Here is a 26,787-nt window from a genome sequence, read left to right as displayed (position 1 = left end):
ACTGAATGGATTTAAGACTCAAGCAATAATTTGCTATTTTAGTCATATACAAAGGACTCAAGCTCGAGCTCAAAATCAAAAGAGATGCAAATAAGGAGTTTCATAGCATACTTAATATGTAAGAATTTCTGCATTAATTCCAAAATTCACACTCAGTGTAACTTCAAAACTGAAAAATCTTCTGAAGATGACAGCAGCAACCATGGTAAGTGTATTTTATCCCAAGTTATAAGTAAAGCTTGTTAGTCCTACTTTAAATTCAGTTAGCATCAAAATTCATTTTTTTCCTGTTTTGGGTTAAATGTGAATTTCTATGACTTACAAGTGTTCAAGTGCATCCAAACCAGAAAATGCTTTCTTTGTAATGGATCTAATCCTGTTTCCTTGGAGTATCCTGAAAAATTTAAGCACATGACGCAAAAGAAATGAAATTAAATGGGAGTATTTTTGAGCTGAATAATTGCATTTTTGGCATTTATTTTTCAACTGTGACTAGAATTCACCACTCACCTATTTCCTATGCAGCAAAATGTATCACATCTAAAAGATACTAATTTATTCCCCTTGAATAAATAACTAGATTCTACAATGATTTTAGAAGACATTTAAGGTGTTAAGTGACATGGATTATTCTAAATGTGTAACTATAAACATATTTTAATTTCATAAATCTGCATTTGAAAATTTCAATGCAATGGAGCCAATTCCACTGGATGTTGCTTTACCTTACTAAAGACTAAGTCTGCCACTATGCCTTTATCATATGAAAGACTTATTTTCTTTTATTGAAAAGGAAGATGTTATAGAGAACAAAGTGTTAAGGGAGAAGAAAAATCATTTCTGCTATGGAAAATTTAATATCCTTAAGTGCTGGGCTTGTCCTCTGAAAGACATATAACAAGCTACTTTTTTCTAGGCATGATGAGATACAAATACGGCAGCAATACTCACAGCTTCTTAAGTTTATCTAGGCCAGAGAAAGCCCCATTCATATCTTCAATAGTCCATGATATTTCATTGTTTTTCAGATCCCTGTTGAAGAGGGGAGGGGAAATCAAACCACAAAAGCTATTAAAAAGAACAAGGTACATACTTTCTCAACAGCATGTATTACTTAAAAAAAATCTAAAATAGCTTTCTGTTAGGTTGGATTTTTGCTCACTTGTTTTTTGTGGGTTAAGAGAAGCTTTTCCTGATTAACTTTATCACTTCAATTTTTACTGAGAGACTTTGAAGACTATTAGTATTTTTCCCACTGATAATTAAAAAGATCACAAACTCAACAATTTTTAGAATTGTGAGCAAACCAAACCACATACCCCTCCAAAGGTATTCAGATACAGGACTATTTAAGAAAACATGCTCTGCAGGAAGGGAAAGGACCAACTGTTGTCCCTTTGAAATGGAACATCCTCATGTCTTTTTAAGTCCTTAATATTAACACTCAGAGTAATTTTAACATCCCAAAACACTTGCTTAATTATCTATGAAGCATAAAGAGATTACAGATTCGTGTACAGAACAGTGTGTCTGCAAACAATCTACGGGGTTGAGCAGGAGGAGAAAGAAAAATCTAGGAGAAATTGCCTAATACTTAATACCTAAACAGCTCACAATTCTCTAAGTTCCTTTCTTTATGATTTCCAACTCTCTATATTCTTAAAAACCATGGTGTACACTCCCCTAATTAGCATCTTTTCTAGAACGCCCTAAGTGTGAGTATGTGAGCAATCCCTGAAAATAAAGCCTAGAGGCAAAGGCAATCGTTTTGCTCATCTGGCTGACAGATGGGTCAGTGGTATGCAATGGGAAGGTTTTAATGAAGAGGAATGTATTTAGATGGGTTCTTTCCCTTCCTTTAAGAAATGCTATTTCAAAAACATATTGTGATACTTAAAGCAATTGTCCAGTCATGACAATGATTTTTGTCTTCTTATTTCTGCTGTGAGAGAAAATGATTCAGTTAAGACACAACCATGATCCAGATCCCTAAAACTGTAGGTAGCAGTGCTCTGCTTGCTGCCTTCAAGAGATATGCCTCTCCCACAAGAATGCTACTGGAAGTTTGTATCACAGTTACCATCATCCACTGTGCACAGCCTTAAGAGAAGAGGAACTCCTCCCTTTCTCAACTACTCTGGAAAGAAATCTTACTGTAAGAAAATCATACACTGATCAGGGGAAGTTAACAAAATGTTCTTGTCTCTTTCATAAAGAAAAGAAATAACCTATAAACACAGGATTTTTCTTAAGGTTTTGACCTTACAAATTGAGTTTGTCAACTTACAAAATCTGTAGACTGGAAAGTCCCTTGAAGGCACAATCAGCAATGTAATTTACTTTGTTGTTTCCAATGTACAGTCCAACCAGCACGCTTAAACCAATGAAGCTTGAATCATCTAACCTTGCTAATTGATTGAATGTCAAATCTCTGCAAATTTAAGGGGGTAAAAAAGCATTTTAATGTTCATGCTGCAGTGCTTATTTAACTTAGTTCAACCCATGTGAATTTTCAGGGGGGAAACACCATTTTCCCCTGATGATTATCACAGAACCCACTACACCACTTCTGACCACACAGCATTTTGCATTGTTTTGAACTATTCACAAATTACTGCAGAATTAATTTCTCTCATTTGAAAATTACTGTTACAGCTTTAGTACAACTGCTACAGTGAAATGGAGCAATCTCAGTTAACTTCCAAATTCTTTCAACAAGATATAACTGTCTTATACAGCAAAGTTGTAGTCATCTTGGAAACTTTGCTACGAAAAATTCACAGATCAGTGTTAAGAAGCTCACGTTTTGCCACGTACCTGGCTTTTGAAACTGGAAGAGAATAAAGGTACTCACAGTTCACTGAGCTTTTGGCAAAATTCCCAGGCATCAGGACTGATCCTGCTGATGGCATTTTGGCTGAGATGGAGTTGCTGCAGCATCAGTAAGCCATAAAGCCAGCCTTTGGTTACCTCTGTTAAGTTGTTATGGTCCAGCTGCCTACAAACACCCACAAACAGAAAAAGACATAAGGTTCAGAAACTCAGCAGCATGCATGCTGTGCCACAGGTCCACCTCTGACCTCACAACACTGGCTAGATAGCTGGAGCCTCTGTTTAAATCTTGAGTTGTATGCACGCATTTAAAATGTGCTGTTCTACACATTCACTACTGACTGCTTGCTCCTTTTCAGACCACAACAAAACAATTCAATTCATAAACACCTTTAAATTTTATCACACAATTCTATTAATTTTGTGCAAATCTACTTAATATGTTATCAGCAGAACCTATCAGCAAAATTTTGATACTTACAAGACTTCCATGTTGGTCAAACCCCAGAAAGCACCATCCATAAGCCTCGTAACCCCATTTCTCTGCAGTTTTAATGATTTCAAAGCAGGAAGTCCTTGGAAAGTGAGTCCATCTATTTTTTTTATTTTGTTGCGATTCAGCTCCCTGCATCAATAGAATTTGCAGTTACAGCACAGTAATTTTACCTACATGCCAACAACCTTTCTTCCCTCTCTGGAAACAACTTTATTTAAACACTTTTCTTGCACATGAAACAAAGACAAGAAGTAATAAAAATAAAATATTTTATTGTAACACATTATGTTCAACCATGTTAATACTGTTCTGCCTTTCTGATACTGAGAACAAGTACTTGGTAGTTCCCTGATTTTCAGACTTAAAGAATCCCTGTAGACCTAGAATGTCATGGTTAATCTTGTCCCCAAATTCAAAACTGAGAGCAGTGTTTATCCAGCAGTAGAGATGTTAAGGCTGGTTTGTAATTTCAGTCAAAAAACAGTAAAAAAAAAGTTAAATTTTAGTTATGATAATGAGACAAAATTGAACATCCTTGGTGATCTATTTCTGTATCTGTAGTCAAGCACTCATTACATCTCTCCCTTCTCCACAACCAGTTACACATAGTGCCTTCCCTCTTTCTCAAGTGGTTTTGGCACTTGCTCTTCTGCCACTACACTCACCCTGCGCAGGTCAGAAACTGGGAGCACTGTGTATCCTGTGAGGGAGACCTGGGGTGTAACTAGCTGGAGGGCAAGATGCAGTGACAGGATTAGACAATACTACCAAAAGGTAATAAAAGGAGTGATCATCTGCCCCTTCAAGGAAGTCTTAGGTCTACCAAAGTAGGAAGAATCTCTCCTTTCAAAACTCATTTCCTCATGCAAAGTAAAGGTCTAAATAATCCTCTCCCCACATTTATACCATCACCATTTTTCAGAGTCACAACCCTGTAAGAATTCGGCTTCTCTACGGCAGTCTGACACAAACTCTACCTGATAACAGACCTGAGGGAGAACCCTACTTCTTATCCTGTGTTTAAATATGAATAAAAAGTGAAGAACATTCAGTAAGAACAGGCTTTAGTTCTTCCTGACTCTTCTTTGAATACTTTCAGGTGATAACACAAATTTTTGGCCTTCCTTGCAGATAAGCTACCTAACATAACTCAGTCAGCATAACAACTATGAACAAAGGGAACATTTTTAGGCAAGAATATAATCAACATCCAAAATTTGAAGTGAATCTGAAGATCAGAAAGTCTATCAAAATCATTAACAAATAATGAGCTTTGCAGGACTGTTCTCATACTCTTCTACTGAGGCCTGAGTAAAACTGTTCCAGCACTTGTATACAGAAGAAACACAGTCACTCTTTCCAGAAGTGTCAAGCACCCTACTATTTCAGCGTTCTTATAACCTATCACTTTCAAGGCTAACCTTAGAGACTTTGTAATTTTAAACTCCTGACTATCTGATATGGAAAGTAATTATCCAGGATTTGACAAGTGCAACCCCTTCTTTTGTCCATTTTCTGCACTTTCTAAGTTTTCCAACTAAAACAAGTCCCACAGTCTCTTTCATATAACTTTATTATCTATTTGGTAAAACATTTATGGACAGCACTGCGTCAGTAAAGCTGAAGGTCTATTTATTCAAGCATATTGCTTATTGTCAATGCCATCTTAAAGCAAATGAATTTCCTTCATTCTGCTGTGAAAGCACAAAGTAAATGACTGCTGCAGTGAACTATATAAGTTTACTTTACTTACTATTTTCCTGATGCTTTTTTACAGAAATATTGCTCCTACCCTTTTTCCAGTCTTTTTTTTTTTTAACTTTTAATAGGCAAACACAATTTTAAACACAAAGACTGCTCACATCTCACCAACATATAAGACTAGTTTTGTTCAGTACAATGCTGCGGTTAGTAAGGGTTGTAGTAATATGTTTTCTCTGTCTGTCTCACTCTGCCTCTGGTTAAATTAAAGGCTAAAGTTCAAGCACTGCCAGTGCTTTGGAAAACCTGAAAACAATTAGTCAATTGTAGGTTACACTTACAGGTGCTGCAGATGGGACAGTTTAAACATCTTTTGAGGAATCGCTGAAATTTTGTTCCTGTTCAGTTTCAATACTTGAAGTGTGGTAGACAAATTGTCAAAGGTACCAGGCTCCATAGAGGTTATTCGGTTACTGTTAATATACCTGTTGAAACAATGTCTAGAAGGTTAAATTTACAGTTTTTTAATAAATTCTTAACACCAAGTAGCGAAACACAAACCTCTTGTGGTGCTTACTTATTTATAAATGGACTTTTTTCATATTAATTAGAGCTCCTGACAGCTTTTTCTATAGTCAAATAGTACTTCACCACCATCATTTTACTCTACTCTGCCAGAGTGTGATAATGGAAGAAGACAATATGTGGCAATCCTGTTACTTTTTTATCAGTCAGTATATCTTGCATTCTAATATTCCTGAATAAGAATTGAAGTGTATTCACAAGAAGTCTATCCAACTCCACATAAATACAAACTAGACTATCCATGGGGAACTTAAATTCATTTTATCACATAATTATTTCTCTCAAGAGACACATCTATTTGTTTCATCTCAAGATAATGGCCTTAGCTTTTTTTAATGAATCAAAACATCTCATTGTAACAACTCATACATTCACGTTAGTAGCTTATGTTAAACTAGACAGGTAGGAATATTAATGTCATTCCAATTAAAAGAAGATTTAATACTTAATAAACAGCTGCCATTCTAAATTATCCAACAAGATATTTGAAAGTAACCTGAAAGAAAAAAAAAATTACTTACAGATACTTGAGTTGTAATGACGGAAATGATGAAATTTTTAGCTCCGATATGTTGTTGTTGCTCAAGTCCAAAGTTTCTAGACTCTGAAATGGCTTCAGATGTTCAGACAAAATGCTGGCAATCTTGTTACTGGTCCTGAAGTTTAAGGGCAGTAGACAAAATGTCATTTCCAGAGTAAATGCATCTTAACTACACAACCCTGGCAAATATTAGCTCTTAATTCCTCTACTTGAAAATAATTTTGAATTACAGAAAAGCAATAAGGTATGTTCTCGATGCATAATATTAATCCAAAATCACAAATTAGAATAGCTTAAATAAATTTTCATTAATATTTCTTAAAATATAATTCCAGGAAACGATGAAAAAAATGCAATATAATCAAATTACGTCAATTCATGGCTTTTAAAAAGAGATGCAAAACAGTATAATCACCTATTTCTGAACAGTAGAAATATCTGGCACTTGCTGTATGCCACAGCATTGTAATGAAATAAAGTTAGAGCTGTTTTCTATTTTAAGCAAATTAATATCATAGTAGCTGAACACAGTGCTTGGGGTTTTTTGAAAATGTCCTTGGCACAGATGTCCATCTGAATTTCCAGAAAAAAACACAGAGCTAGATTATAAAGGATGGATGACAACACAGCCCCCTGAAAAACATTCTGTAATTGTGGAATTAGACCTAGTATTCCAATCCACAGATTTTTCTAATGAGTTAGCAAAGAAGAAAAATTCTGCATATTAGAGGTCATTACAGGAGTTTTGGACTTCATGTCTGGTCAAACTTCAGCTCAGCATCACACCCAATTCCACAACAAAAAGTATGCAACAATCTGAAGATGTGGGCATTGTAGTCTGTTCTGAGGAACATCCCTTCTTCCACTTTCACACATGAACTTTTTCCTGTGACCCTAGTTCATGTTCATACCCAGCAACCTACCAGTTTTTCCACCTCAGCTGCATGATGTACAGAATTATACACCACACATCAGCAGCATTATTGTTCAGGGCTACGACTACACACGTGAAAGCAGATCCCAACCTATTAAACAAATGTAACCTGAAATAATTCTTGTTACCTTGTAAGTTCAAGTCATTCTAGCTGTGGTACACTCTATACCTTGTTTGATAATTACCAAGATTTAGGAGCTTTTCCCAGATCCTAGAGATTGCAGGCAAAAGCAATTTTAGTAAAACTATCAACAAGAATATTAATTCTGGAAAGTGTTTACCTTCAATGGAAATACTTGCTCTGGATCAAATAGTAAGCTGCACATTAAGGCAGCATGGAAACTCTCATGTATTCAAGGAGTGTGGGGGAACTACTGCTCAAGACAAAAAAGTCCTAACTCACAAACTGAACCAGAAGTGAGATTAATGGGCCTTCCGACCACATATGGGAATGGGTAAGTGATCCTGCAGCCCCTCCAATGCTGAGCTTGTATCATGTTTCATTCCTTAGGCTGTCTGGTATAGGTACACTGCATTTTTTAACTCTTAGCTGAAAGTATTTATGATAAATGGAAACAAATTACTTTAATAAAAAACAACAACAAACACCACCACCCTGTGTCAGTTCCACTGGCAAAATAAGAATGTGAGTTAGATAACATAACAGGTCATAGAGCCTTGCCTTTATGCATTAGTTTGTTTACAAGGTAATTACTAACAAGGTATTAAAACTGCCAATTACTTGAGTGACGAATAAAATTTTCCTTGCAGTAAAAGTGTGCTCCAGCAGAAGCCAGCAATTTCCTGAACTGCCCGCCTCCTAAATTGCAGTGTGAAAGTGTTCAGTTATAAGACGGCTTGCACAGTACTGTCTTTGTGTCAGCATTGCTCCATAAAACAGAAATTCCTCACAACTGGCAGGATAATAGCCCCTGTATTACAAACTTTAGTTGGATCTAATGGAACCAAATAAAACTCTTACACCATCTTCAGAGTAGCACTTAAACCAACTGGCAAATTACCTGATACAGACCAAGTTACAACAAAACCAAACAAAAAACCTGCAGCTTGTTTGCTTCAGGAACATTTTTCTTTTTTTGAGATGGTAAGGCCATATTGAGGAGTGACGAGCAACTTATTTTGCTCACTGAAACTGCACTACACATTGCAGTCCTAGCCCATTTCACAATCAAAATCAAACCAGCCCTCACTGCACCTTCCTGCTTAATCATATTTGTAGAAGTTACTCAGTTGCAAAATAGCTGAACAGTTCACTCCCTATTGCTCTGAACACCATAGTCCAGTTTCTCTTCAAAAGAATGTAAATATAATAATTCACACCTGGAAGATTATTCAGCACTGAAGATATCCAAATAGTTCTACTTTAAGACTCTACTTTATTTAAAATGAGACACTTTAATTTGATTTTTCTTCATAATTATCACTTAAGCAAATTGAAAAGAACAGTGTATCACCCTCCTCGTAACTGCCAAACCATCATCAAAATTAGTCAAGAAGGACATGTTTGAAAACACAAGCCCATCTAACGGTCAAAGAGCACAAAGGTGGACACAATGACATAAAAGTTTTGGCACTGAGAGGAGGGTGGGGGTAAGAAAAGCTAAAAGAAAATCTTTCCTGTGAATGGTACTATTGCTATGTTCAGACAAAAGGAGCTCCAATGGTTTAATTTCACAGACCTTCAAGGCGAGATGAGAGAAACAGACATTCCCTGCAACAAGAAAACTAGCACATCAAGTTTGCCCAGAAACGAACCTGCAGCAATTTGATAACAATTTCTTCATGTGGAAGGACCAGCAACATGCTGCAGCTTCCTTACAACTTCTCCTGTCACAGCTAAAGCAGCAGGAGCACCAAGGAATACAGATAAACCCACCAAAAATATCTACTTGAATTTGAACGTGCCTTTTGCAATTTGAGTGCCTATATCCTGACTTGCAGCAAAAAACCCCACAAGCCAATGACCAGGAGTGCATACAGCCTGATTTAATTACTTTTACATAAGAGTGTGAGTACCAGCTTAAGAGAGAATACCAGTTTTTGATTATGGGTGTGAGAAACCTTAGCTCTCCTCCTCAACATTGATGACTTTAAACGTACCAATAGGCCAGAAATCCTCTTAATTAACAGCCCTCTTAATCCTGATCTTAAGATTCATTCTATATAACCAGCTGCCAAATATCTGATATAATGACTTTTAATTTCCTTACTCTGGGGAAATACAAAGCAAGTCAGAAACTTCTGTATCAATTTTGTTGAGCATCCAGTTAACACCTTTCAGATATAAAAGCTCTTAAATGCTGAAATACCCACACTCTCCTCCACCCCCCAGTTTTTAAAGATATGAGACAGTCATACTGTCTCTTGATTAAGATTGTCAGTATGAAATGTTTCCTACCTAAGAAAAATATCCACCTAAACTTCATGGTCCTGATAAATTGTAACTCATCGTGCACACCATAACATGGAAAATTCCGGGCAGGAACAGATTAGGACCTGAAGTCTTGTCTTTTGTTTCTCTTTGAAATCTCAGCACAAAAAAACACTCCTGCACTTCCAGTGTAACTTTTTCTTCCAGCTGTATCCTGATCTGCAGTGTTTTGAAAACTTCTCTGCTGGATCTCACCCTACTATCCTAGCAAAGACTATGTGTAGGAGCCTGGAGGTGAAGCAAGCTAGTAAAGAACAAGTTGTATAGAAAGACAACTTTGGAGAAGAGTCCATGCAGCCTGTTCCGCATTAACTGTTAGATGTTAAGTAACTGTCTTAACATATGTGTATAACTGGACTAATACAGTACCTCCTGTCCCTCAACTAAGCCCTGAGAAGCAGAATAATCTGAATTACAAAAAGACAAATTAAACCATAGTGGAATCTCCTACTGGAAAACAAGAGTACAGAGGAAACAAAAAAGCCTTCTGCTAGGACTGGATGCATCTTTCTGACTAGTGCTGAGGCCGAGACATGGAATTTCATGGATGCATAGTCTGACCAGATTAAAGCTTTTGGAGGCAGCCATATCAGAGTCCTTACAAAACCAACATGACAGTCCACATCTGAGCATGTTCTGGGTGGTCTCCACTGCATGCCACTACAACTCACAGCCCCTTTTTAAATTTTTCTGGGTTTTTCACCTGCTCTTCCCATCATTCACTAGCTGACATCATATTCATATAGCTGGCATATTCTTTCCTGCAGTCCCCCTCCTCCCCTCCCAAACTCCTTTGGGAGCAATGATGTAAAAACACTGTGTGGAAGAAAACTGAAGCAAAAGAAAAAACAAATTATACTAAATACAAAGAATCAAGACTGTAATTGGAAATGCTGGAAGACACATACCTTGTGGCTTTTAGGATCAGACTGGACAACTTTAAGGAACTCTTATCAGGAAAGCCTCAGTAAGTACTACTTCAGGAAGAGCAAAAATGTTCTTTTTTTCTCCAATTTCTACTCATTTGAATACTGAGCAACATTTCAATGAACAATTACATTATTTAAAATACTGAAATTTTAAGCTGAACACTACCCTTACAAAAAAAGCAGCCTCTGATATAAATGGGACTACATGCTTTTCTCACAATTAAGACACCCAACTGGACTGAATTAAGAAAGTCTGGGGTTTTTTTTTAATATTTGTGTTAGTCATAGAAGTATTGCAAGTGAAACTGTTTCTCTAAGACAAAATCAGCAGAAATAGAGCCTAGATTCTGGCTCACTTCCAGTTCTACTGGTAGGTTTACAAGTCTGATACCTCCCTCACACATGAGCTTCTTGCCTTCCTTGTGGCAAGCAGTTGTTCCCTCTTTTGAAGGTCTCCTTCATTTCATGATCCATGCCTCTCATTACTCTTTCAAGCCAGATGTCAGAAAGACGGTTTTTCTATTTCGTGTTTTTATATTACACAGGCATAACAGAAAATGAAAACTCAGAACTCTGTAGGATACTGATACCCTGTCCAGAACTTGAAACCAAAGGTTTATTGGTTCCCAAATCAAACATAAACTGGGAAAGAGGAAAAGATGCAGACTGAAACAGTGATCAGATACGTTTTCCTCATCAAAAAGAAGAGACAAATCCAAACTTTCAAACACATGATACTTCCATAACAATTCTCTTCTTATTCCAGTCATAGTACCAATATGCAACTAATTAAGTTTTCCTTCCAAACTCTCTTCTTAATACCCTGATGTCTGTTTCCAATTCAGTTTTCTGGCTTTTCCAAAATAAGCACAAGTTACCTAGCATGTGATAGGCAAGTGAATGTGTAAGTTCATCCCTTTATTTTAACAACTGTAAACAAAAGCAATTCAAGCAGAGATATTTTGGCAAAAGCTGACAACAGGAATAGCCCATTGCAGACTTGGTGAGCTGTGTGACAATTAGTTAATGCTAAAATCTTGGAAAATTTAAAATATGATCTAGATAAAATCAGTATAGTTCCCTAGAATATTACACACAATCTTTCTAATCTTATGTACAGAGCTCCTAAGTAAAAACACCTATTTTTTATCATTACAGAGCAACCCTCCCTTTTAGAGGGTGCAGACCAAAGTCTAGGCAGTTTAGACTGCACACCCCTCTAGATGTACCCCTAACTTCAATCATTCAAGATGAGCAATGTTCTCCCATCCACTTCTCCTTCACTCAAGGCACAAGTGATTTTACAGCTCTATTGCAAAAACCACCACCAATTCTCTAAAATAAAATCCAAACTTATGCCTGACCTCTCAATTTCCTTCTCACTTCTCTCATTTTCCATATCATATGCCCTACTCCTCTGTAAAATTCCTACCCCTCTTCCATTGTCATATCAGAACAGTGTTCTCTATTTTTGTAGTCCATTACAATTCTTTTTAATTCACCTTTTCCTTTACCACTCTGATCAGAAAATCATGACAGATTTATCCACTGCAAATAGCTCATAAAATTTGCATTCTTTTCCATTCTCATTGCAAAAGCACATTCAGCCTAAACTGCTGTCATAGAAAACGAGTTTCCATGTCTGTAAGCCTGAGTAAGTCAGGTTTCTTTTCAAATTCTTTCATTTACTTCCACACCAAATGGCAAAGACTGCAAGAACTAATTTCAGTTAAGTTACTCGCTCTAGCTTTTTGCTCACAACTTCAGACCAAGCCACACATGGTTTACCACTGCTCTCAGTTTTGGGACATTCTCCAAGTAGCCTTATGGCTGAAGCCCAGTCTGGCATTCCTCTATCCCTTCTTTCAATCATTCTTCAAAACAAACTCTTCCAGGCAGCATCCAAATCGTAATCCTTCCCATAATAAAGTGGTAGCTGAAGAGATGACAAGGATGTAAAATATTTGACCAATGTTTTCTTCATACTGGGATCCAGGTTCCCATTTAGTATGCTAGCTTTATAAACAAACAATACCACTTTCTCTGGCAAGCATAGAAGGCAAAGGCTCCTAGTGAATGTAAGCTTTCATTTTCAGGAGTTTCATCTAAACATCTTTCTTGCGACTGCAGCTTTCTAACTGCCTACCGAGACAGAGCTCTCCTGGATTTTACACACAGCTTTCACTCCCAGACCACTGTGAGATGACACAGAGGCAAACTTCTCATACTTATCCTTCTGTCTTTACTGAAGGCCTTTCACAGGAGTTTAAGTAACTGTCACAAAGCGCAAACTATCACTCTTATTTCCAAACTGTCAGATGGGACAAATGCATGATTTACTTTGAGTGTTTGCTTCAATCAGTTGAATTTTATTTCTCAATATGACAATTTGAAGCCTGATCTGGGATGCCCATTATCAAATCACATACATAAATGCACTTTTCCACATTTTAAACAGAAGGGTACACACAATATGGAAAAAAAATCCCTTTGCAATAGTAGAAGGGATTAATTGCCACTTTTCTTCAGTAACTAAGTTTGTGCATAAAGTAAGATAAGTAATCAGGCTAATTTTGTAGTGGCTGATCAGAAAGTTAAATTTAAAGCTGCAATAGTTTTTCTTACTATGAAAACTTGTGACCTGTGCAGTCACCTAGGACTGGCTACTTTACAGTTCTTTTGTCCTGTTTTATCTCCTGACCTTTTCTGTTAGTACCATTTGTTCATTTACCATTTTAAACATCCAGGACAAGACACATCTTCAAAGTCAGTAAATTTAAATTCAGCATATATTGACAGAAAGACATTTACAAACTAAAGGCTGTAGAAAACCTTCAGAGAAGTGGCTTGTGGATTCTGTTCATTGTCTAACAAACACATGGCCACATTTCAAAAAGCTGCCTCAATTTTGGCAGCACTTTTAAGTATCTCAGAACTCAAAAGTGTACAGTCCCTGCCTTAAAGGCTTCCTGTACCGATAGAGTTGGAAGATTCCCCCAGCACAGCAGAGAAAAATCTCTACCATGTCACATTTTCGTTATGTCTCTCATAAACAGAAGATTTCACATTCTAAAAAAGTAGTGAAGCAGGAACCTAATATAAAACACATATTAATGTAAGACTTGAAAAACATTCCTGAACTGTGAATCATTCATGCACCCTTTAACTTCCACTACATTTTCCTCTCTGACTTTACTACAACCAAGTATTTGTTTGTGTTCTAGACTAACATGATCAGCCCTTACAACATAACTTGAATCACCTATGCCATATGCTCTAGTGCCTTTAAATAAAATATCTCCTATTCAATAAAATGTAAAATCTTAAGTCTATTTAAAACATTCCATTCTAGAAAACTAGTCTAATGTTAGAATTTCACTATATGCCCTAAAGACTTGGGCATGTACAGCTCTTCTAGTCCCTACTGACTACAAGTGCATTACTATGGAACATATCCTGGATGCGGGTAATAAGAAACATGGAGGCTTTAACACTAGTTCTACACATATGTTTTGATAAGAACAATAAATTCTAGTTGGAGAGACAGGATACTTCAATACCCAAAGCTGTTCTGTCTCTTCATAGTCACTGCTAAACACTACGTATTTTTTTTAAACTCTGCAAGTTAAAGTAGCATGGGTTTCTTATTTAAACTGTATATCCTTAAACAAAATCTAACCTAACATTGCTGAATTTGCAAATCAGTCTCTTCCTTACAAAGTACTAGTAAAATCAGAAGTAGTTAACATTTTCAGAAGAATTTTTAAGTAAAACCCCTATGCAAATAGTACTTGGTAGTTAAAATACCAAACAAGACTTCTAGACATGGCTATTGTACTTACACCATCTGGTTTCAATCTGTTTCTGGATTTTTCCCCTAGGTCCAAAACTACAACTGCAATAGACCTGAAAGGCAGTATTCAGTTTTCTTCTCATGTGTCAAGATCATTGGTTCAGGCAGATTTTTAGGATAAATAGGACAGAACTGGCACATCTTGGATAAGCAATGTCATTGGAATGGAAACAATACTCAGAACTTTCACTCATTCTCCTGAATGAGAGCATTAGTGCCCATTTTTGTACCTATACAAAAGCAATCCACCTATCTTGGAACAGTAAAAAGTAAATTGTTTTTTCTCCAAGAAATGAATAATTCTCTACTACAAAAATTTGAGGCAATTCTCCATTAATTTAACTGTTTTTACATTTACTTCAGGAATGCAAACCAGAAAACTTCTAACATATTTTACTTCAAAGGATAGATAAATACACTACCAGGTGTACAGTCTGCACATTATATACCTGTGGTAAGCAGCTGTTAAATCCAATACTCTCCTCAAAAGCTTATGTTGCCAGCACGTGGGGGACCTGAGCTCCTGGCTAGAGTTATTGTGCTGACAATCTCTGGCAAATACCCGAACTTCCCTCTTCCTGAGTTCATATACTGTTCTCTTCATGCCTTCTCTTATAGAAGGTATATAAAAGGGCTTGGTGGCTGCGCAAAAAGAACACCTGCAATTTAATTTTCAGAGACTTGACTTATGCCTCTTGACCAGATATACCCCAAACTACCACCCACATAGGTCACAGTAGTATCCAGATTCCCAGGAGGCTCACAAGCTCTAACAAGATATAGAATCATCACATGAATAAAATCAGAGATACATCTCCAGCCACGTAAGGAGAGTGTGCCTGAACATCCTTGTATACTCACTCCTTCACACTGACACATCTCCCAGGGTGGTGGTGAGGGGGTGTGCCTGCCTGATACTGAATTCCCAAGATGCTCAACCCTCAACTGGCATTGGTAAAAACAAAATGTTAGCATTGCTGTTTCATGTTACAGACAGACTGGGATCATCTCCTGCTCTGGGTATGTTTATCCTGAATAATTCATTAGTACGTAAATACCTCATTTAGATAAAATATCAACTAAATAGCTAGAAATGAGGTAGCTCCAGAAATGGAAACTGGACTAACATGATAATCCACCCATGCTTGTTTATATCCTTCAAAGAATTCAGACGTGCATGGTTGTGTGAGGATACCTGCAATATTGTGGAGACATACCAGCAGCGTAATTTCCTCTGCAGGGCAAGAAAATTCTTGCAGAACAGGTAAAATTCTAAGGCTCCCCAGCTCAGTGAGAATTCTTCACAAGTGAAAGAAAAAAATCTTGCAACAGAGTTTCTTCAACAATGTAGATATTGGCAAGAAAAGAGGGTATCGCTTCTACAGCATTCCTTGAAGATTCCTTAGAAAAAAAAAAGCTGGCTTTTGAACCACCTTATATGTATCTCATAAGAAGAGTAATCAAATCTAGAAGACTATCACCCTCTTTTCTACTATCATTTGAAAGCCAGAAAAAAGATTCGACATGGAAACAGTGGTTTGCTTTGGAAAGGCTTCACAACTTCCTTTCTTATAGAAGTTTAAAATCCTAGAGAAGGTCATCAGATGTTTCTCTACAGAGTGATTCTAAAACTTATATTCTAACTGCTCCACATGTGTTCTCTTCACGTGACTTAAGATACATTAAATCAGTTCCCTTCAAATAACATCCACCACAGAAAAAACAAATACATGTATTTTTTCACATCTAAAAAAAAAGTATCATTAGATTATTTGTCCACTTATGCTATCACAGTACCACATATATTTTTATGCCAAGTAGCTATGTGCTTATTTCTCTTTATTTATACTATTTTCTATTAAATTAAATTTAGTATCTTTACATAAATAATATCCAACCAGTAAGAACGGGAGGCTCAGGAGAGACCTTACTGCTCTCTAAAACGTCATCATGGTAAAGGTTGCAAAACATTGGAACAGGCCGCAAAGGGAAAGGGATTAAGCCACCATCTCTGGAAGTATTTACAAGATGTGCATATGTGGCTTCCACAGACATGGTTTAGTGGTGGCCTTGACAGTGGTGAGTTAATGGCTGGACTTGACCTTAAAGGTCTTTTTCAACTTAAATGATTCTATGATTCTACTCTAGGCTTTAAAGAAAAGCCATGCAAAAGAGACAAGATGATTTATTTTTGGACAATACAATACAACTTTAATTTTATGTTCTATGTTCATCTGTTTTGATATAGAACAAACAAATATCTTGACTACTGTAGATTGGAATTTGTAAGTTAACACAAAACATTAAAGTAATTATTTCTGCCATATTAAACTCCGGGAATCTCTGCTGTAGTTGTAGAATAGGTATTAAATCTTAGCTGCAGCACAGTTACATTCAGTAATCTCCTTATCCACACACAGAATTAGAATGAAAACCAGCTAACACTCAACCAGAGTAACTTTAACTGCATTAGTAGTGTGATAAAAGCTTTTAGAAAATACTTATTTTTCTTTCAAGTGTTAGCATATACAGTGCATAGCAAAGATCTTTCATGTTTGACTGCCTGAGTAAGTGTTCCAAGCCAGGGACATAAGGATATGAAACAAACAATTCAACAGTGATTGATAATTATTTATTCTCTCAAAGGAATACCAAAATTTTTGCACAGCTGCAAAAGAATGATTTTAGCTTCCTCTAAACAACAATTGTTGAGTTTCCAGGAAAAGGAGAAATGCTAAGAATTCAGAAAAAAAGCAAGATTATATAAACCACTTTATTATGCTAATATTTCTACCCTTGTGGTAAAAAGGACCTTAGCAAGGTGGTAAATATATATATATATATATACATACATATATATATATAGAAAAGAAATAAAATTTTTAGATCAATTAGTTGCTTGAACTACAGAATGCTATGCCGGTGTAAAAGTAATGCCAAAGCTACTACAAAATAAAATATGTACTTAAATTCAACAGTTATTTGTCAGACACCATCTGCTTTTTCTTTCATTCTTTTCTGATTCTGATCTGTAAGAAACCACATCAGTATCAAATGTCACTTAGTTCTTATTCAAACAGTGCAGCCCAGACACAGCGGCTGCACCAGCTGACTTGGCTGACCTAGGCCTAGAGTAAAAACAAACCCCTATAAATCACCAGATGTAAGCAATTGAATAGTGATCAATTTAATTAACTGAACAGCTTTCCAAAGTTTATTGTATTGTTTTAACCCTTCAGGATTCTTCAAGAAAGGTAACTTGCAATTTGTATTCAAGGACAGGATTTGACCAGAGGGCTACAAATTATTAGCTTCAGACACTTTAGATTCCCATTGATAAAACACAAATCCCACACATGAAAATCAGGTCTTTTTTTTAAACTAATAGCATGATAGTAGCTACTTTTCTACACCTTCCTTCAACAGTTTACTGAAACTAAATCACAGAAAAGAAATCCAACTAATTTATCATTAAAACATCAGAAATAAGATTTCCTTTAAAATCAGCTTTTTTGGTTATGGGTTCTGTATACCTTTTACAACTTTATAGTCGTATTACAAATGAAAACCAAGTAACCTGCTCAGTTCTTTCATGAAATGCAATGAACATGGACACAATCATGTGTCACAATTTAATGTATTAACTGCAGAAAAAAAATGCGCCACACATTAAAATGGCCTCCAAAAATTTTTTCAAGACATTGGCAAAACATCTTCTAACCTAAATACTTGTTCTGAAGCTGCATCTCAAGGGGATTTCCCTGTATTGTCCAGTGAAATTAATGGAATTTTGCCATGATTTAACACATCAGGATCTCAGCCAAGATGCATAACGATGGAGTGTAAGTCTTGTTTTAAAGACAGCACTATACAAGCTTGTGTAACATTTACAGACGCTCATACAGTGCCTAGCACAACAGGACTGAGGCTTCTGGGTACTACCACAACATAAATTAATTCTAATGCAGTCTTTGTATTTGGGAAGTACAAAAACTGCAAGGATTAAGCTCAATTATACACATTTTAAAGAACTACTAAATAATATGACATAATCGACTTCCTAACCACAAGCTGCTCTATTTCCAATTATTTTACTTTAATCTCTGTAATTCACATATTTCCATGAACCCAGTAGAGTTAGTTCCACTAAACAGGGACAAGAGTAAGATTTACTTACAAAGACAGAAGAGTTATATTTGCTGAGACTGGTCCCAGATCTGGAATGGTCTCCAGTTCATTGTTGTTCAACTTCCTATTAATATTACAAAAGGGAGAGTTAGCTTTGATGCTAATCAGAAGTATGTACATTAGACTTGCTAAACTGCTGAACTGTGTCACCTCGAAATTAAAAAATAATTCCAGTTTCACTTAATGTAAAATATCAGAACAGCAAGTATCTTTGTTGTTCAAGCAACCATCCCTAGAGAAACAACTATACAATTAGCATACACAAACACAGGTTGGGTATTTTTGGTTGGGGTTTATGTTTTGGTATGGTTTTTAATTAAGACAAAGTAACTTACACTTCCTGAAGACTATGAAGGTGATCCAAGATACCGGTCTTGATTGAAGATAATTTGTTGTGACTTAAGTCCCTATGAGGTTACAAAAATAAACACCCTGTCAGTTTTGCCATACGATATCAGGTAAAGCAGTGCAATTTCAATCCAAATTATATTCTCACTTGTCTCCAAGTACATAAAAGGATTTTTTTTATTAGCAAAATTAGAATAGAAACTCATTTGCTTACACAAGGTATAAATATACAAATACAAATGCAAATACCTTGATCACTGCTAGCAGTGTCAAAGGAACTCCTAGTATCTCTGAACAATATAGAACTGTTCATTGGAATGTACATAGGACCCATGGAAAATATCTTAAGATTTTGACTCAGACAAACCAACAACTGCTCTCCCACATCCCCTCACAACAAAAAATGTGGCTATAACAAGCTCTTCGTTACTTCAACAAGGAAAATTCAAAAACAATAGTCATTGCAGTCTCATTCCTTGGGTTAATCATAATACTTCACTCTTTTCACACACATCTTAAAAGCAATGCATAGCTCACAAATACACAATGAGGACCACCCATAAATCGCAACTGCATTTTCATGCTTCCACAAAATTCTGGACACCATTCCCACATAACCAAATTCAAGAGAGATCTTAAGAAATAGCAGAAGAAAACAGACATAGCAAGGGCTAATTTTGAGTTTTAAAATGTCTGTATACTGGTGATATTAATATCACTTCATACTTAATTACCCTTGAAGAAGTAGCTTGAACCCTTAGCTTCTGCCATGTTGAAGATCCCAATATATATGGATGCAGCTTATAAGCAACTGTTAACACCTTTGCAGCATTTGCTACGAAACAAGCCAGGTACTAAAAATGTAACACTTCTTGACCACAAGAAATACTTTTCCTTACAGGGCCATGCATCTTTACCCTCTCAAACACCTGACATCATACAAGAGTCCTAAGAAATTTTTGCTGTAGCCTCAGAAGTACTGGAAACATAACAGAAATGAGAGTGACCATAAAGTAAAAGAAAAGCTAACTGCAGAAACTCAAACCTGCACTTCTCTAAACCTCTGCACAAGTAGTACAGACCCACAACTCATCTTGTGACCATGACTAGCTCTGTTGAAGGCCTCCCCCTTCTCAGTCACTCATCCACCAAAACGTGCACTTTTCTGTTCCCCTACTACAGATTATCACTACCTCACCAGCATCAATCCAGCCATCTGCAAGCATTAGTCCCAAGTTAAAACACTGCATTTATTCAAGCCAGCCAACAAAAATTACATTATTTTAGTGAGTTCTTAAATTCACACCAGTGAGTGTTTGTAATGCAGACACATAAAGAAATGAATCAGTGCACGTCAGCAGTGAGCAGCTGTAGTATCAGGTAAAGGGTGCTTTTTTTTTCAATTTTTTTTATAAAAAAGTTGCTCATGCTCAAACTCCGTGATACTTTTCCCCATGCTAATTAAGCACTTAAGGACCACCATACTTGGGTTCCTCATCAAGCCACACATGCATGAAGCGTCATTTCAAGTTGAATCTATGTAGAAACTACATGATTCCTCACTTTTTCTGGGTAAGATGACTCAGTAGAGTCATCTGTGCTGAGCACGCCAAACACAGGTCTGACTGCCATGGACATGTCTGCTCTCCATCCACAGCCCCAGAACTGAAGAAAGCTGATGAACAGCAATATCCCTGCTGCACACAGACCAGAGCTGGCTTAAACAAAGGCAAGTTCAGGGTCTATGCTAGGTATTCTGCTCTGTGACTAAGCCCTGAAAACCTACAGATCCAGAGAAATACAGTTTCCCTGCATCCATGACTCCACATCCCCAGACACAGGTGTAATCCTGCAACCCAGCCAGGCACCTAGGCTTCCTTAGCAGAACTTGTGGATAGTAAAACTCTGGTTTAGATTCCTCCAACTGACTCGTTCAATGTTGCCAGGACAGTTTCACCGTCACTTCTGTTCCTCTCCTACAGTTGGCAATTAAAAAATCCTCCAGTAATAATAAGAATTAAGTATAAAAAATAATCCCAGGCACGCATGGGTATTATGAGGGGTACCACCAGTGCTCAGCTGTAAGGTGTTCTCTGAGCCAGCCAACTGGACCAGGCCCAGCGAGCTGCTGAGCTGTGGCAAGAGAGCCTGGTTCCGAGCCACGGGCAGGGAAAAGAGATGTGCTGCATTTCCCAAGCCAGGACTGCACAGGACAGAGCTGCAGGTGTGAACGGTATTTTCCAGAACAAAAGAAGGGGCTGAGGGCTGGGGGAGAGCCACCTACAGAAGGGAACACATTCCACCACCTTCAGGTGGCCACAAAGGGGATGTTTTCAGAGACTGAGCTCTGGACTCAAGCATTCAGATATATATATATATCTGTGCCTTGACTTTCAGGTGTCTAAACCCTTACAGATTTTCCTCTTAACAATGGAAAACCAATACAGTGTCAATGTTTTCAAAAGCCCACTAATTTTAGTTCCACCATTATGATTTTGAGGTCTCCTGTATATTAGGTTGACCACACTAAAGTTAGAGGACTGCATCTTTCACTACTTAAAAATCTAGTGCAAACATACTCCAGGCCATACACTAGAGAAAAAACCCTTTGTTTAACATCTGAAGGCATTAGCTGCACAGATTTGAAAATCTCACACTGCATTCTTAAGTGTAAATACTCAAAAAGTATGCTGCTACAAAAATCTAGACAGCAATCTAACTTGGTCCTTAAAGGCAGAGTAGAGACAGTTTTTGCCCTTAAACTTAATTCAATATTTGGCTTTAGCCTGTAGGGATTATAAGAACTATGCAAATAAACAGCCAAAATTCAGTTAAGTTATGGCTGTTAGTGTTTAACATGTTACTGTTGTTCACGCTTCAGACAAGACTTAGGAATCAGTAATTATTTCAACAAAGAGCTTTCAACATTAGTGCTAAAAACCTGCATTTCTTCACTTCACCTAAAAACTCGGCAAAAGGTTTATTTAAGGCAAGTTTGCCTAAAGGACCCACCAGACAGTAACAGACGTGAGTAGATTTGTTCTGCTGGAGTTAAAACATGTTAAAAAAAAATCTGGCAGAGTCCTTAAACTATAAAAATCCTGCAATTACAACCACTGCTGTGCATGATCACCACACTGGAGCCAGACACTTTCACTCATAGCTTAAGCTCACATCCATCTGGAGTCTATCAAGGCAACCGTGAGCGTAACTAACACTAGGTTTCAAACTACTTTTTTTGGTGTTTGCTTTTTAACACTAAAGATACATTCACATTTTCCAAGTAGCACCTACTTTAAAAAATACATACATAAAAATTTCTTATGCCTGGTTTACTTACACCAGGTTGTCAAACACAAGATGAAAAAAAAAAATCCCAAAGCAAAAAAACCAACAAAAAATGCCCAACCCTCAGACAATACTGAATTGCCTGTTTCATACAGTATATATGCTTGACTACCAATCGTTGCATAAAATATGTATTATAAATATGCTATTAAACATTACTTCAGTACTACTGGCATAGGAAACTTCATGAAAATTCGGTAAAAAAAGCCTTGCAAGTTACATTTTAAGTTCAATCAGAGTGGTTGGAAGTGAACCAAGAGTTAAAATATTTGCCTTTTACTAACAATCTAAGTGAAGCTTAAGGCTGTAGAAGTTCTTCAAACTTACAAGCATTGGATTGGCACAATTTTTTTAAATATAAAAATCTATCATCCCAGTTGAAAAGCTGCAAGTTTATTTCAGTCCAATGCATTTCTCAACATACCTTAAAACATGTATGAAGAAAAAGTTGGAAAATTAAATTCCAGCTTTCCTTCACAGAAATGGAACTGACATGGTTCAAACATTAGTACTATGTGCTTTCCATTTCAGAATTTTCCTTGTATGTTAAAACCAAATTGCAAGAGAGAAGAAACTTCCCTCTGTGATTATTTTTGCTACTAGAACCTTAAAAGTCACAGAAGCTAGAACATACTCTGAAAAGCCAGAAATCAGATACATATTAAGAAAGTCTTTATAGCAATAGTAAGCATATATATCTGTTCTTCACCTCACATTACTAATAGAAGTGATTAGACATTTAAGTAGAATTGTCTCCACTTGAGAAAGCATGCCATAGTTTTTACACTCAAAGAACCTGTTCTATGAAAGAAACTATTTTCTTTGTACCATTATGTTTGTGTGACCATTTTTTGTAACTCACAAGTCCCAACATTAGCTGAAACAACCCTGAACATCAATGTTTGTGTGATTAAAAAGTGAAAGGAAGCCTAATGCATAGAGGGAGAAAGTAAGTGCTTCTTCACACATTTTATAGATATAACTTTTAGACTCTAACTTAATTTACAACACTTAGTCACAATTATCATCTTCTTCCTTAGAGAACTCAGAAACCTGAGCCCCAAGTCAAATTTTAAAATGCAAATCCAGCAACAGTTCCTTAATCAGTCCCACTGGGGCCTATAGAGCTGCTAATTCAGCAGAAATCAGCAGAGCTGAAAAACAAAAAGCCAGGCTGTAGCTGTTTTAAGACACTGATCCAAAGTGACTCATAAATCAGCTTGCTATGTTCAAGCTTTAGTCTGGAAAATATTGAAAAACAGCTGTGAAAACCATACAGCTTTTTTTTCTGGCAATTCTGGTAGAGAACTAGAGGATTTATAAAATGTAAATACTGAAGATGTAATACAAACACAAGTGAAAACCATTTTTCAGACTTTGCCTCCTGCCCCTCCGACAGTTCTAGCATTCCTGAGTGAACCTGGCAAAGGGTACTGCAGTGCCAGCGGGAGTTTGCACACATGGAGGACTCTGGCCAATGCTCAACACTTTTCCTCCTCCACCACCTCTAACAACCCCACATTCTTGCAATATCAGGATACACATCCTGGAATTAAATGAAAATCCAACTTCAAAACTATCTGTACACAAAGCCATTATAAATGTTTATCAGTTTTCAGCAGACTGTTACCTCTCATGAAGGCAAGGTAATAGAAAAAGGCATTTTTAGCTAGTCAAAGTGAAGCTGGCAATTATAGCCCGTTTACACTCCACTTTGTTAAGACACTTCCATACAACACAGCAGACTCACACCTGCCACCAAGAAGAAGGGGACATAGGTTCATTTTTCCCCCTCTCTTTGTCCATTCTGAGGTCACTCTTATTTCAGCAGGGAACATGAACAAAAAAAGGCATAAAAGTATGCAGCAGGAGTTTCAAAAACCTGCTCTCCATATGGGTGAGCAGAGATGGGCAAAGGAAGATGTAAAGCCTAACATGGGCCTAGACCTTCTCAGGCAGAAGAGCTTCCACTCTCCTGCTTGGGGGTCTTGCCTGTGTATGTTAAGAAGGTGGAAAAAAAGCAGTTTTCTTAAGAGGACTGGAAAGCCTGCAATTAAGCTACTAGCCTTTGGCTATACCCACTATAGCGTTTCATGGAAAACATAGTAGACATATAGCAATAAAATTCATAAACAGTCTTTTACAATTTGTCATGTGCAGTTTGTTGCAACAATAATCCAAACTAGTCAAACCTTTTTTGTGTATGTAAAGCTGAACGCATTAATTACCAAATTGCACAATCCCAGGTCCAAGTACTGGGGTAGCTGGAGGTAACAGACAACTCCACACTCTTCCTTGTTCTTATTAAGAGGGGAAGGAAGAAAGAGCTGGGTACTTCTAAGGCATTTGTCACAAACAAAAGAAATATTTACACAAAAGCGGCCAGACCACATGGTTTGGTGACACCTACAAAGATGTACTTCTGTGAGTTTAAAAGCAAGTGACACAGCTGTCCAATGAGTAATCACAGCAGGGTTTCTTACAACAGACCAAAGCTTATTTATACAAGCGGAACTTATTTTCTCACACTTTTAAAGGAATGTGAACTTACATAAGGGCAATTTACACTACCAAGGGAATTCTAATTAGAAAAATGTCCCTCGTGCTAACAAAAAAAGCCCTGCAATGTGTTTTATTGTCTCTCGGGAACATAAGTGGAAAAAACAAATTTGGATTACTGCTAATGAAAAATGCTTTTTAAAGCAACTCTAAAAAAAATGAAAGGTTCTGTGATTTTCCCCTTTTTATTTACCACCTGAATTTCAACAGCATTGATGTATGCTAAGCTAAGAAATTAAACTATAAAGTTTACCTTGTATCAAAACAAAATCCTTAGGTTTTGTCAGAAAACTTAAGCGGGCATACTGAAACACTTCAAAAACTAAGAGGAATGAAATGTAATAGAAAACAAAACCAGTTGTTGAATGTGAAGCAGATGCAGTAGTAGATCTGTATGTTTCAATCACATAAGAAAGAAAAAAAAAGTTTCTTTCCCCTCACACTTTCGTATACCAGTCCTGGAAATACTCAAGTCCCAGAGCCATGCCTGTGTTCGGTTCCATATGGTGTCAATACAGCCATCCACATTTCATGAGTAAAGCAGCATGACCTCCAGACGAGGCAATTGAACAGAATTAGCCACAACTAATTGAAAGTCTTCCTGTTTACTTTAAAGCCCTTATCTCGATCTGCTTTGAAAATGTAATAGAAAATTAATACGACTAATATAGAAGATCTTTCAGTGACAAGCGATTAAAAACAAATGTTAGAGAAGTCTCCCGGCCATTTTCAAGCTTTTAGATAGCTGACCTAATTTATGCTTTTTCTATGAGTCTGTCACTGAAAGTAACTTTTCTTCGGCTGGCACTTGAGTTCGCGCTGCTCTGGGTTCGGTCATTGGGCGGCACCGGCCCAGGCGGGCCCGCACCATCGCCAAAGCCAAACCTACCCAGGAATAAAGAACTGCACGAAGAAAACCGATAGGAGCTTTCCCAACACACCGATCAGCGTTAACGTGATGATTACTGCACGTTGTCTAAGAAAGTCAACAGAACTTTTTCCTCGCCCTCTCCGACACCGAGCAGCGCTCCCGGGCCCATTTCAGCCGGGCGCTTATCGCCACCACCGTTCGCGGCCGCAGCCCGCCCCAAGGGACGCTGTCCCGCTGCGGCCGCCGGCGACCTCGCCGCGCCCGCTGACAGCTCGGCCGCAGCCCCAGGGCTGCCCGCTCCCGCACCTCGCTGCCGCCACCACACCCGCGCTCCCCTCAAAGCCCGCCCGTCCGCGGCCCCGGGGGCAGAAGATGGCGGGCGGGCGGACGCGGACCGGTGCCCCCAACCCGCCGCGGAGCCCGCCGCCCCGATACTCACAGCTGCACCGCCCCCCGCGGCAGCCGCTCGGGAAGCCGGCTCAACTTCAGGCGGCTGCAGGCGACGAGGTGCCCAGCACAGCGGCAGGGTGCGGGGCAGCGGGCGGCGGCGGGGCGGCCGCCCAGCAGCAGCGGCAGCAGGAGCAGCGCTGGGAGGACGGGGAGCGCCGAGCGGGGCCGGCGGAGCATGGCGGGCTCGGAGCCGCTGCCCGCGCTCCCGTCCCTGGCGTTCGCCCCACTGACAGAACCGAGCGCGGCACGACCTCCTGCTTCTCAGCGCGGGTGGCGGCTGCCGCTCATGCCCCGGAGCGACCGCTGAGCTGGGAAGGCGGTGGGAGACGGGTGTGTAGAAAAAAGTAAAGAAAGCAGGAGTGGACCGCAGCGCCGCCACCGCCGCCAGCCACTCCGCAAACTTTCCGCCACCTCAGCCCGCCTCCGCGCGGCCGGGGGAGCCCCGAGCACGGCCCGCCCCGCCGCAGCCCCCTCCCCGTGCCATGTGACAGCCGCGGCCGAGCCCCGCGGGGCTGCGGTGTGGGGTGGCGGGCCAGGGTGGGCCGGTATCGTGCCCCACTGCTGCCAAGCCTTGGCGGTGGCAGCCCCGGGCCCCCGCCCCGCAGTACGGCGGGCGCTACTGTGGGATTTTGCTGCCGTCCTCGGTTTCTCTATGGGCGGGCGGGAGCAGGGAGCAGGCCCTGTGTGCCCTGAGCGTCAC

General features: G+C 38.5%; 1 protein-coding gene across 1 annotated transcript in view; it reads right to left on the bottom strand.

Annotated features, from left to right (window-relative positions):
• Window positions 1–26,544, bottom strand: part of LRIG3 (leucine rich repeats and immunoglobulin like domains 3) — a 43,568-nt gene extending 17,024 nt beyond the window's left edge. Inside the window, exons 1-10 of the mRNA XM_030959429.1 lie at window positions 26,077–26,544; window positions 18,847–18,918; window positions 18,501–18,575; window positions 6,136–6,270; window positions 5,371–5,514; window positions 3,314–3,457; window positions 2,855–2,998; window positions 2,288–2,431; window positions 952–1,032; window positions 323–394 (exon numbers count right to left, since the gene is read on the bottom strand). Coding sequence (XP_030815289.1) covers window positions 323–394; window positions 952–1,032; window positions 2,288–2,431; window positions 2,855–2,998; window positions 3,314–3,457; window positions 5,371–5,514; window positions 6,136–6,270; window positions 18,501–18,575; window positions 18,847–18,918; window positions 26,077–26,264 — 1,199 coding nt within the window. The 5' untranslated portion in view covers window positions 26,265–26,544. The remainder of the gene's footprint in view (window positions 1–322; window positions 395–951; window positions 1,033–2,287; window positions 2,432–2,854; window positions 2,999–3,313; window positions 3,458–5,370; window positions 5,515–6,135; window positions 6,271–18,500; window positions 18,576–18,846; window positions 18,919–26,076) is intronic.
• Between the last annotated feature and the right edge of the window lie 243 nt (window positions 26,545–26,787).

The sequence above is a fragment of the Camarhynchus parvulus genome, chromosome 1A, assembly GCF_901933205.1.
Source record: "Camarhynchus parvulus chromosome 1A, STF_HiC, whole genome shotgun sequence".
In the NCBI taxonomy this organism is placed as follows: Eukaryota; Metazoa; Chordata; class Aves; order Passeriformes; family Thraupidae; genus Camarhynchus; species Camarhynchus parvulus.
This window is presented reverse-complemented; position numbering and strand designations above follow the sequence as displayed.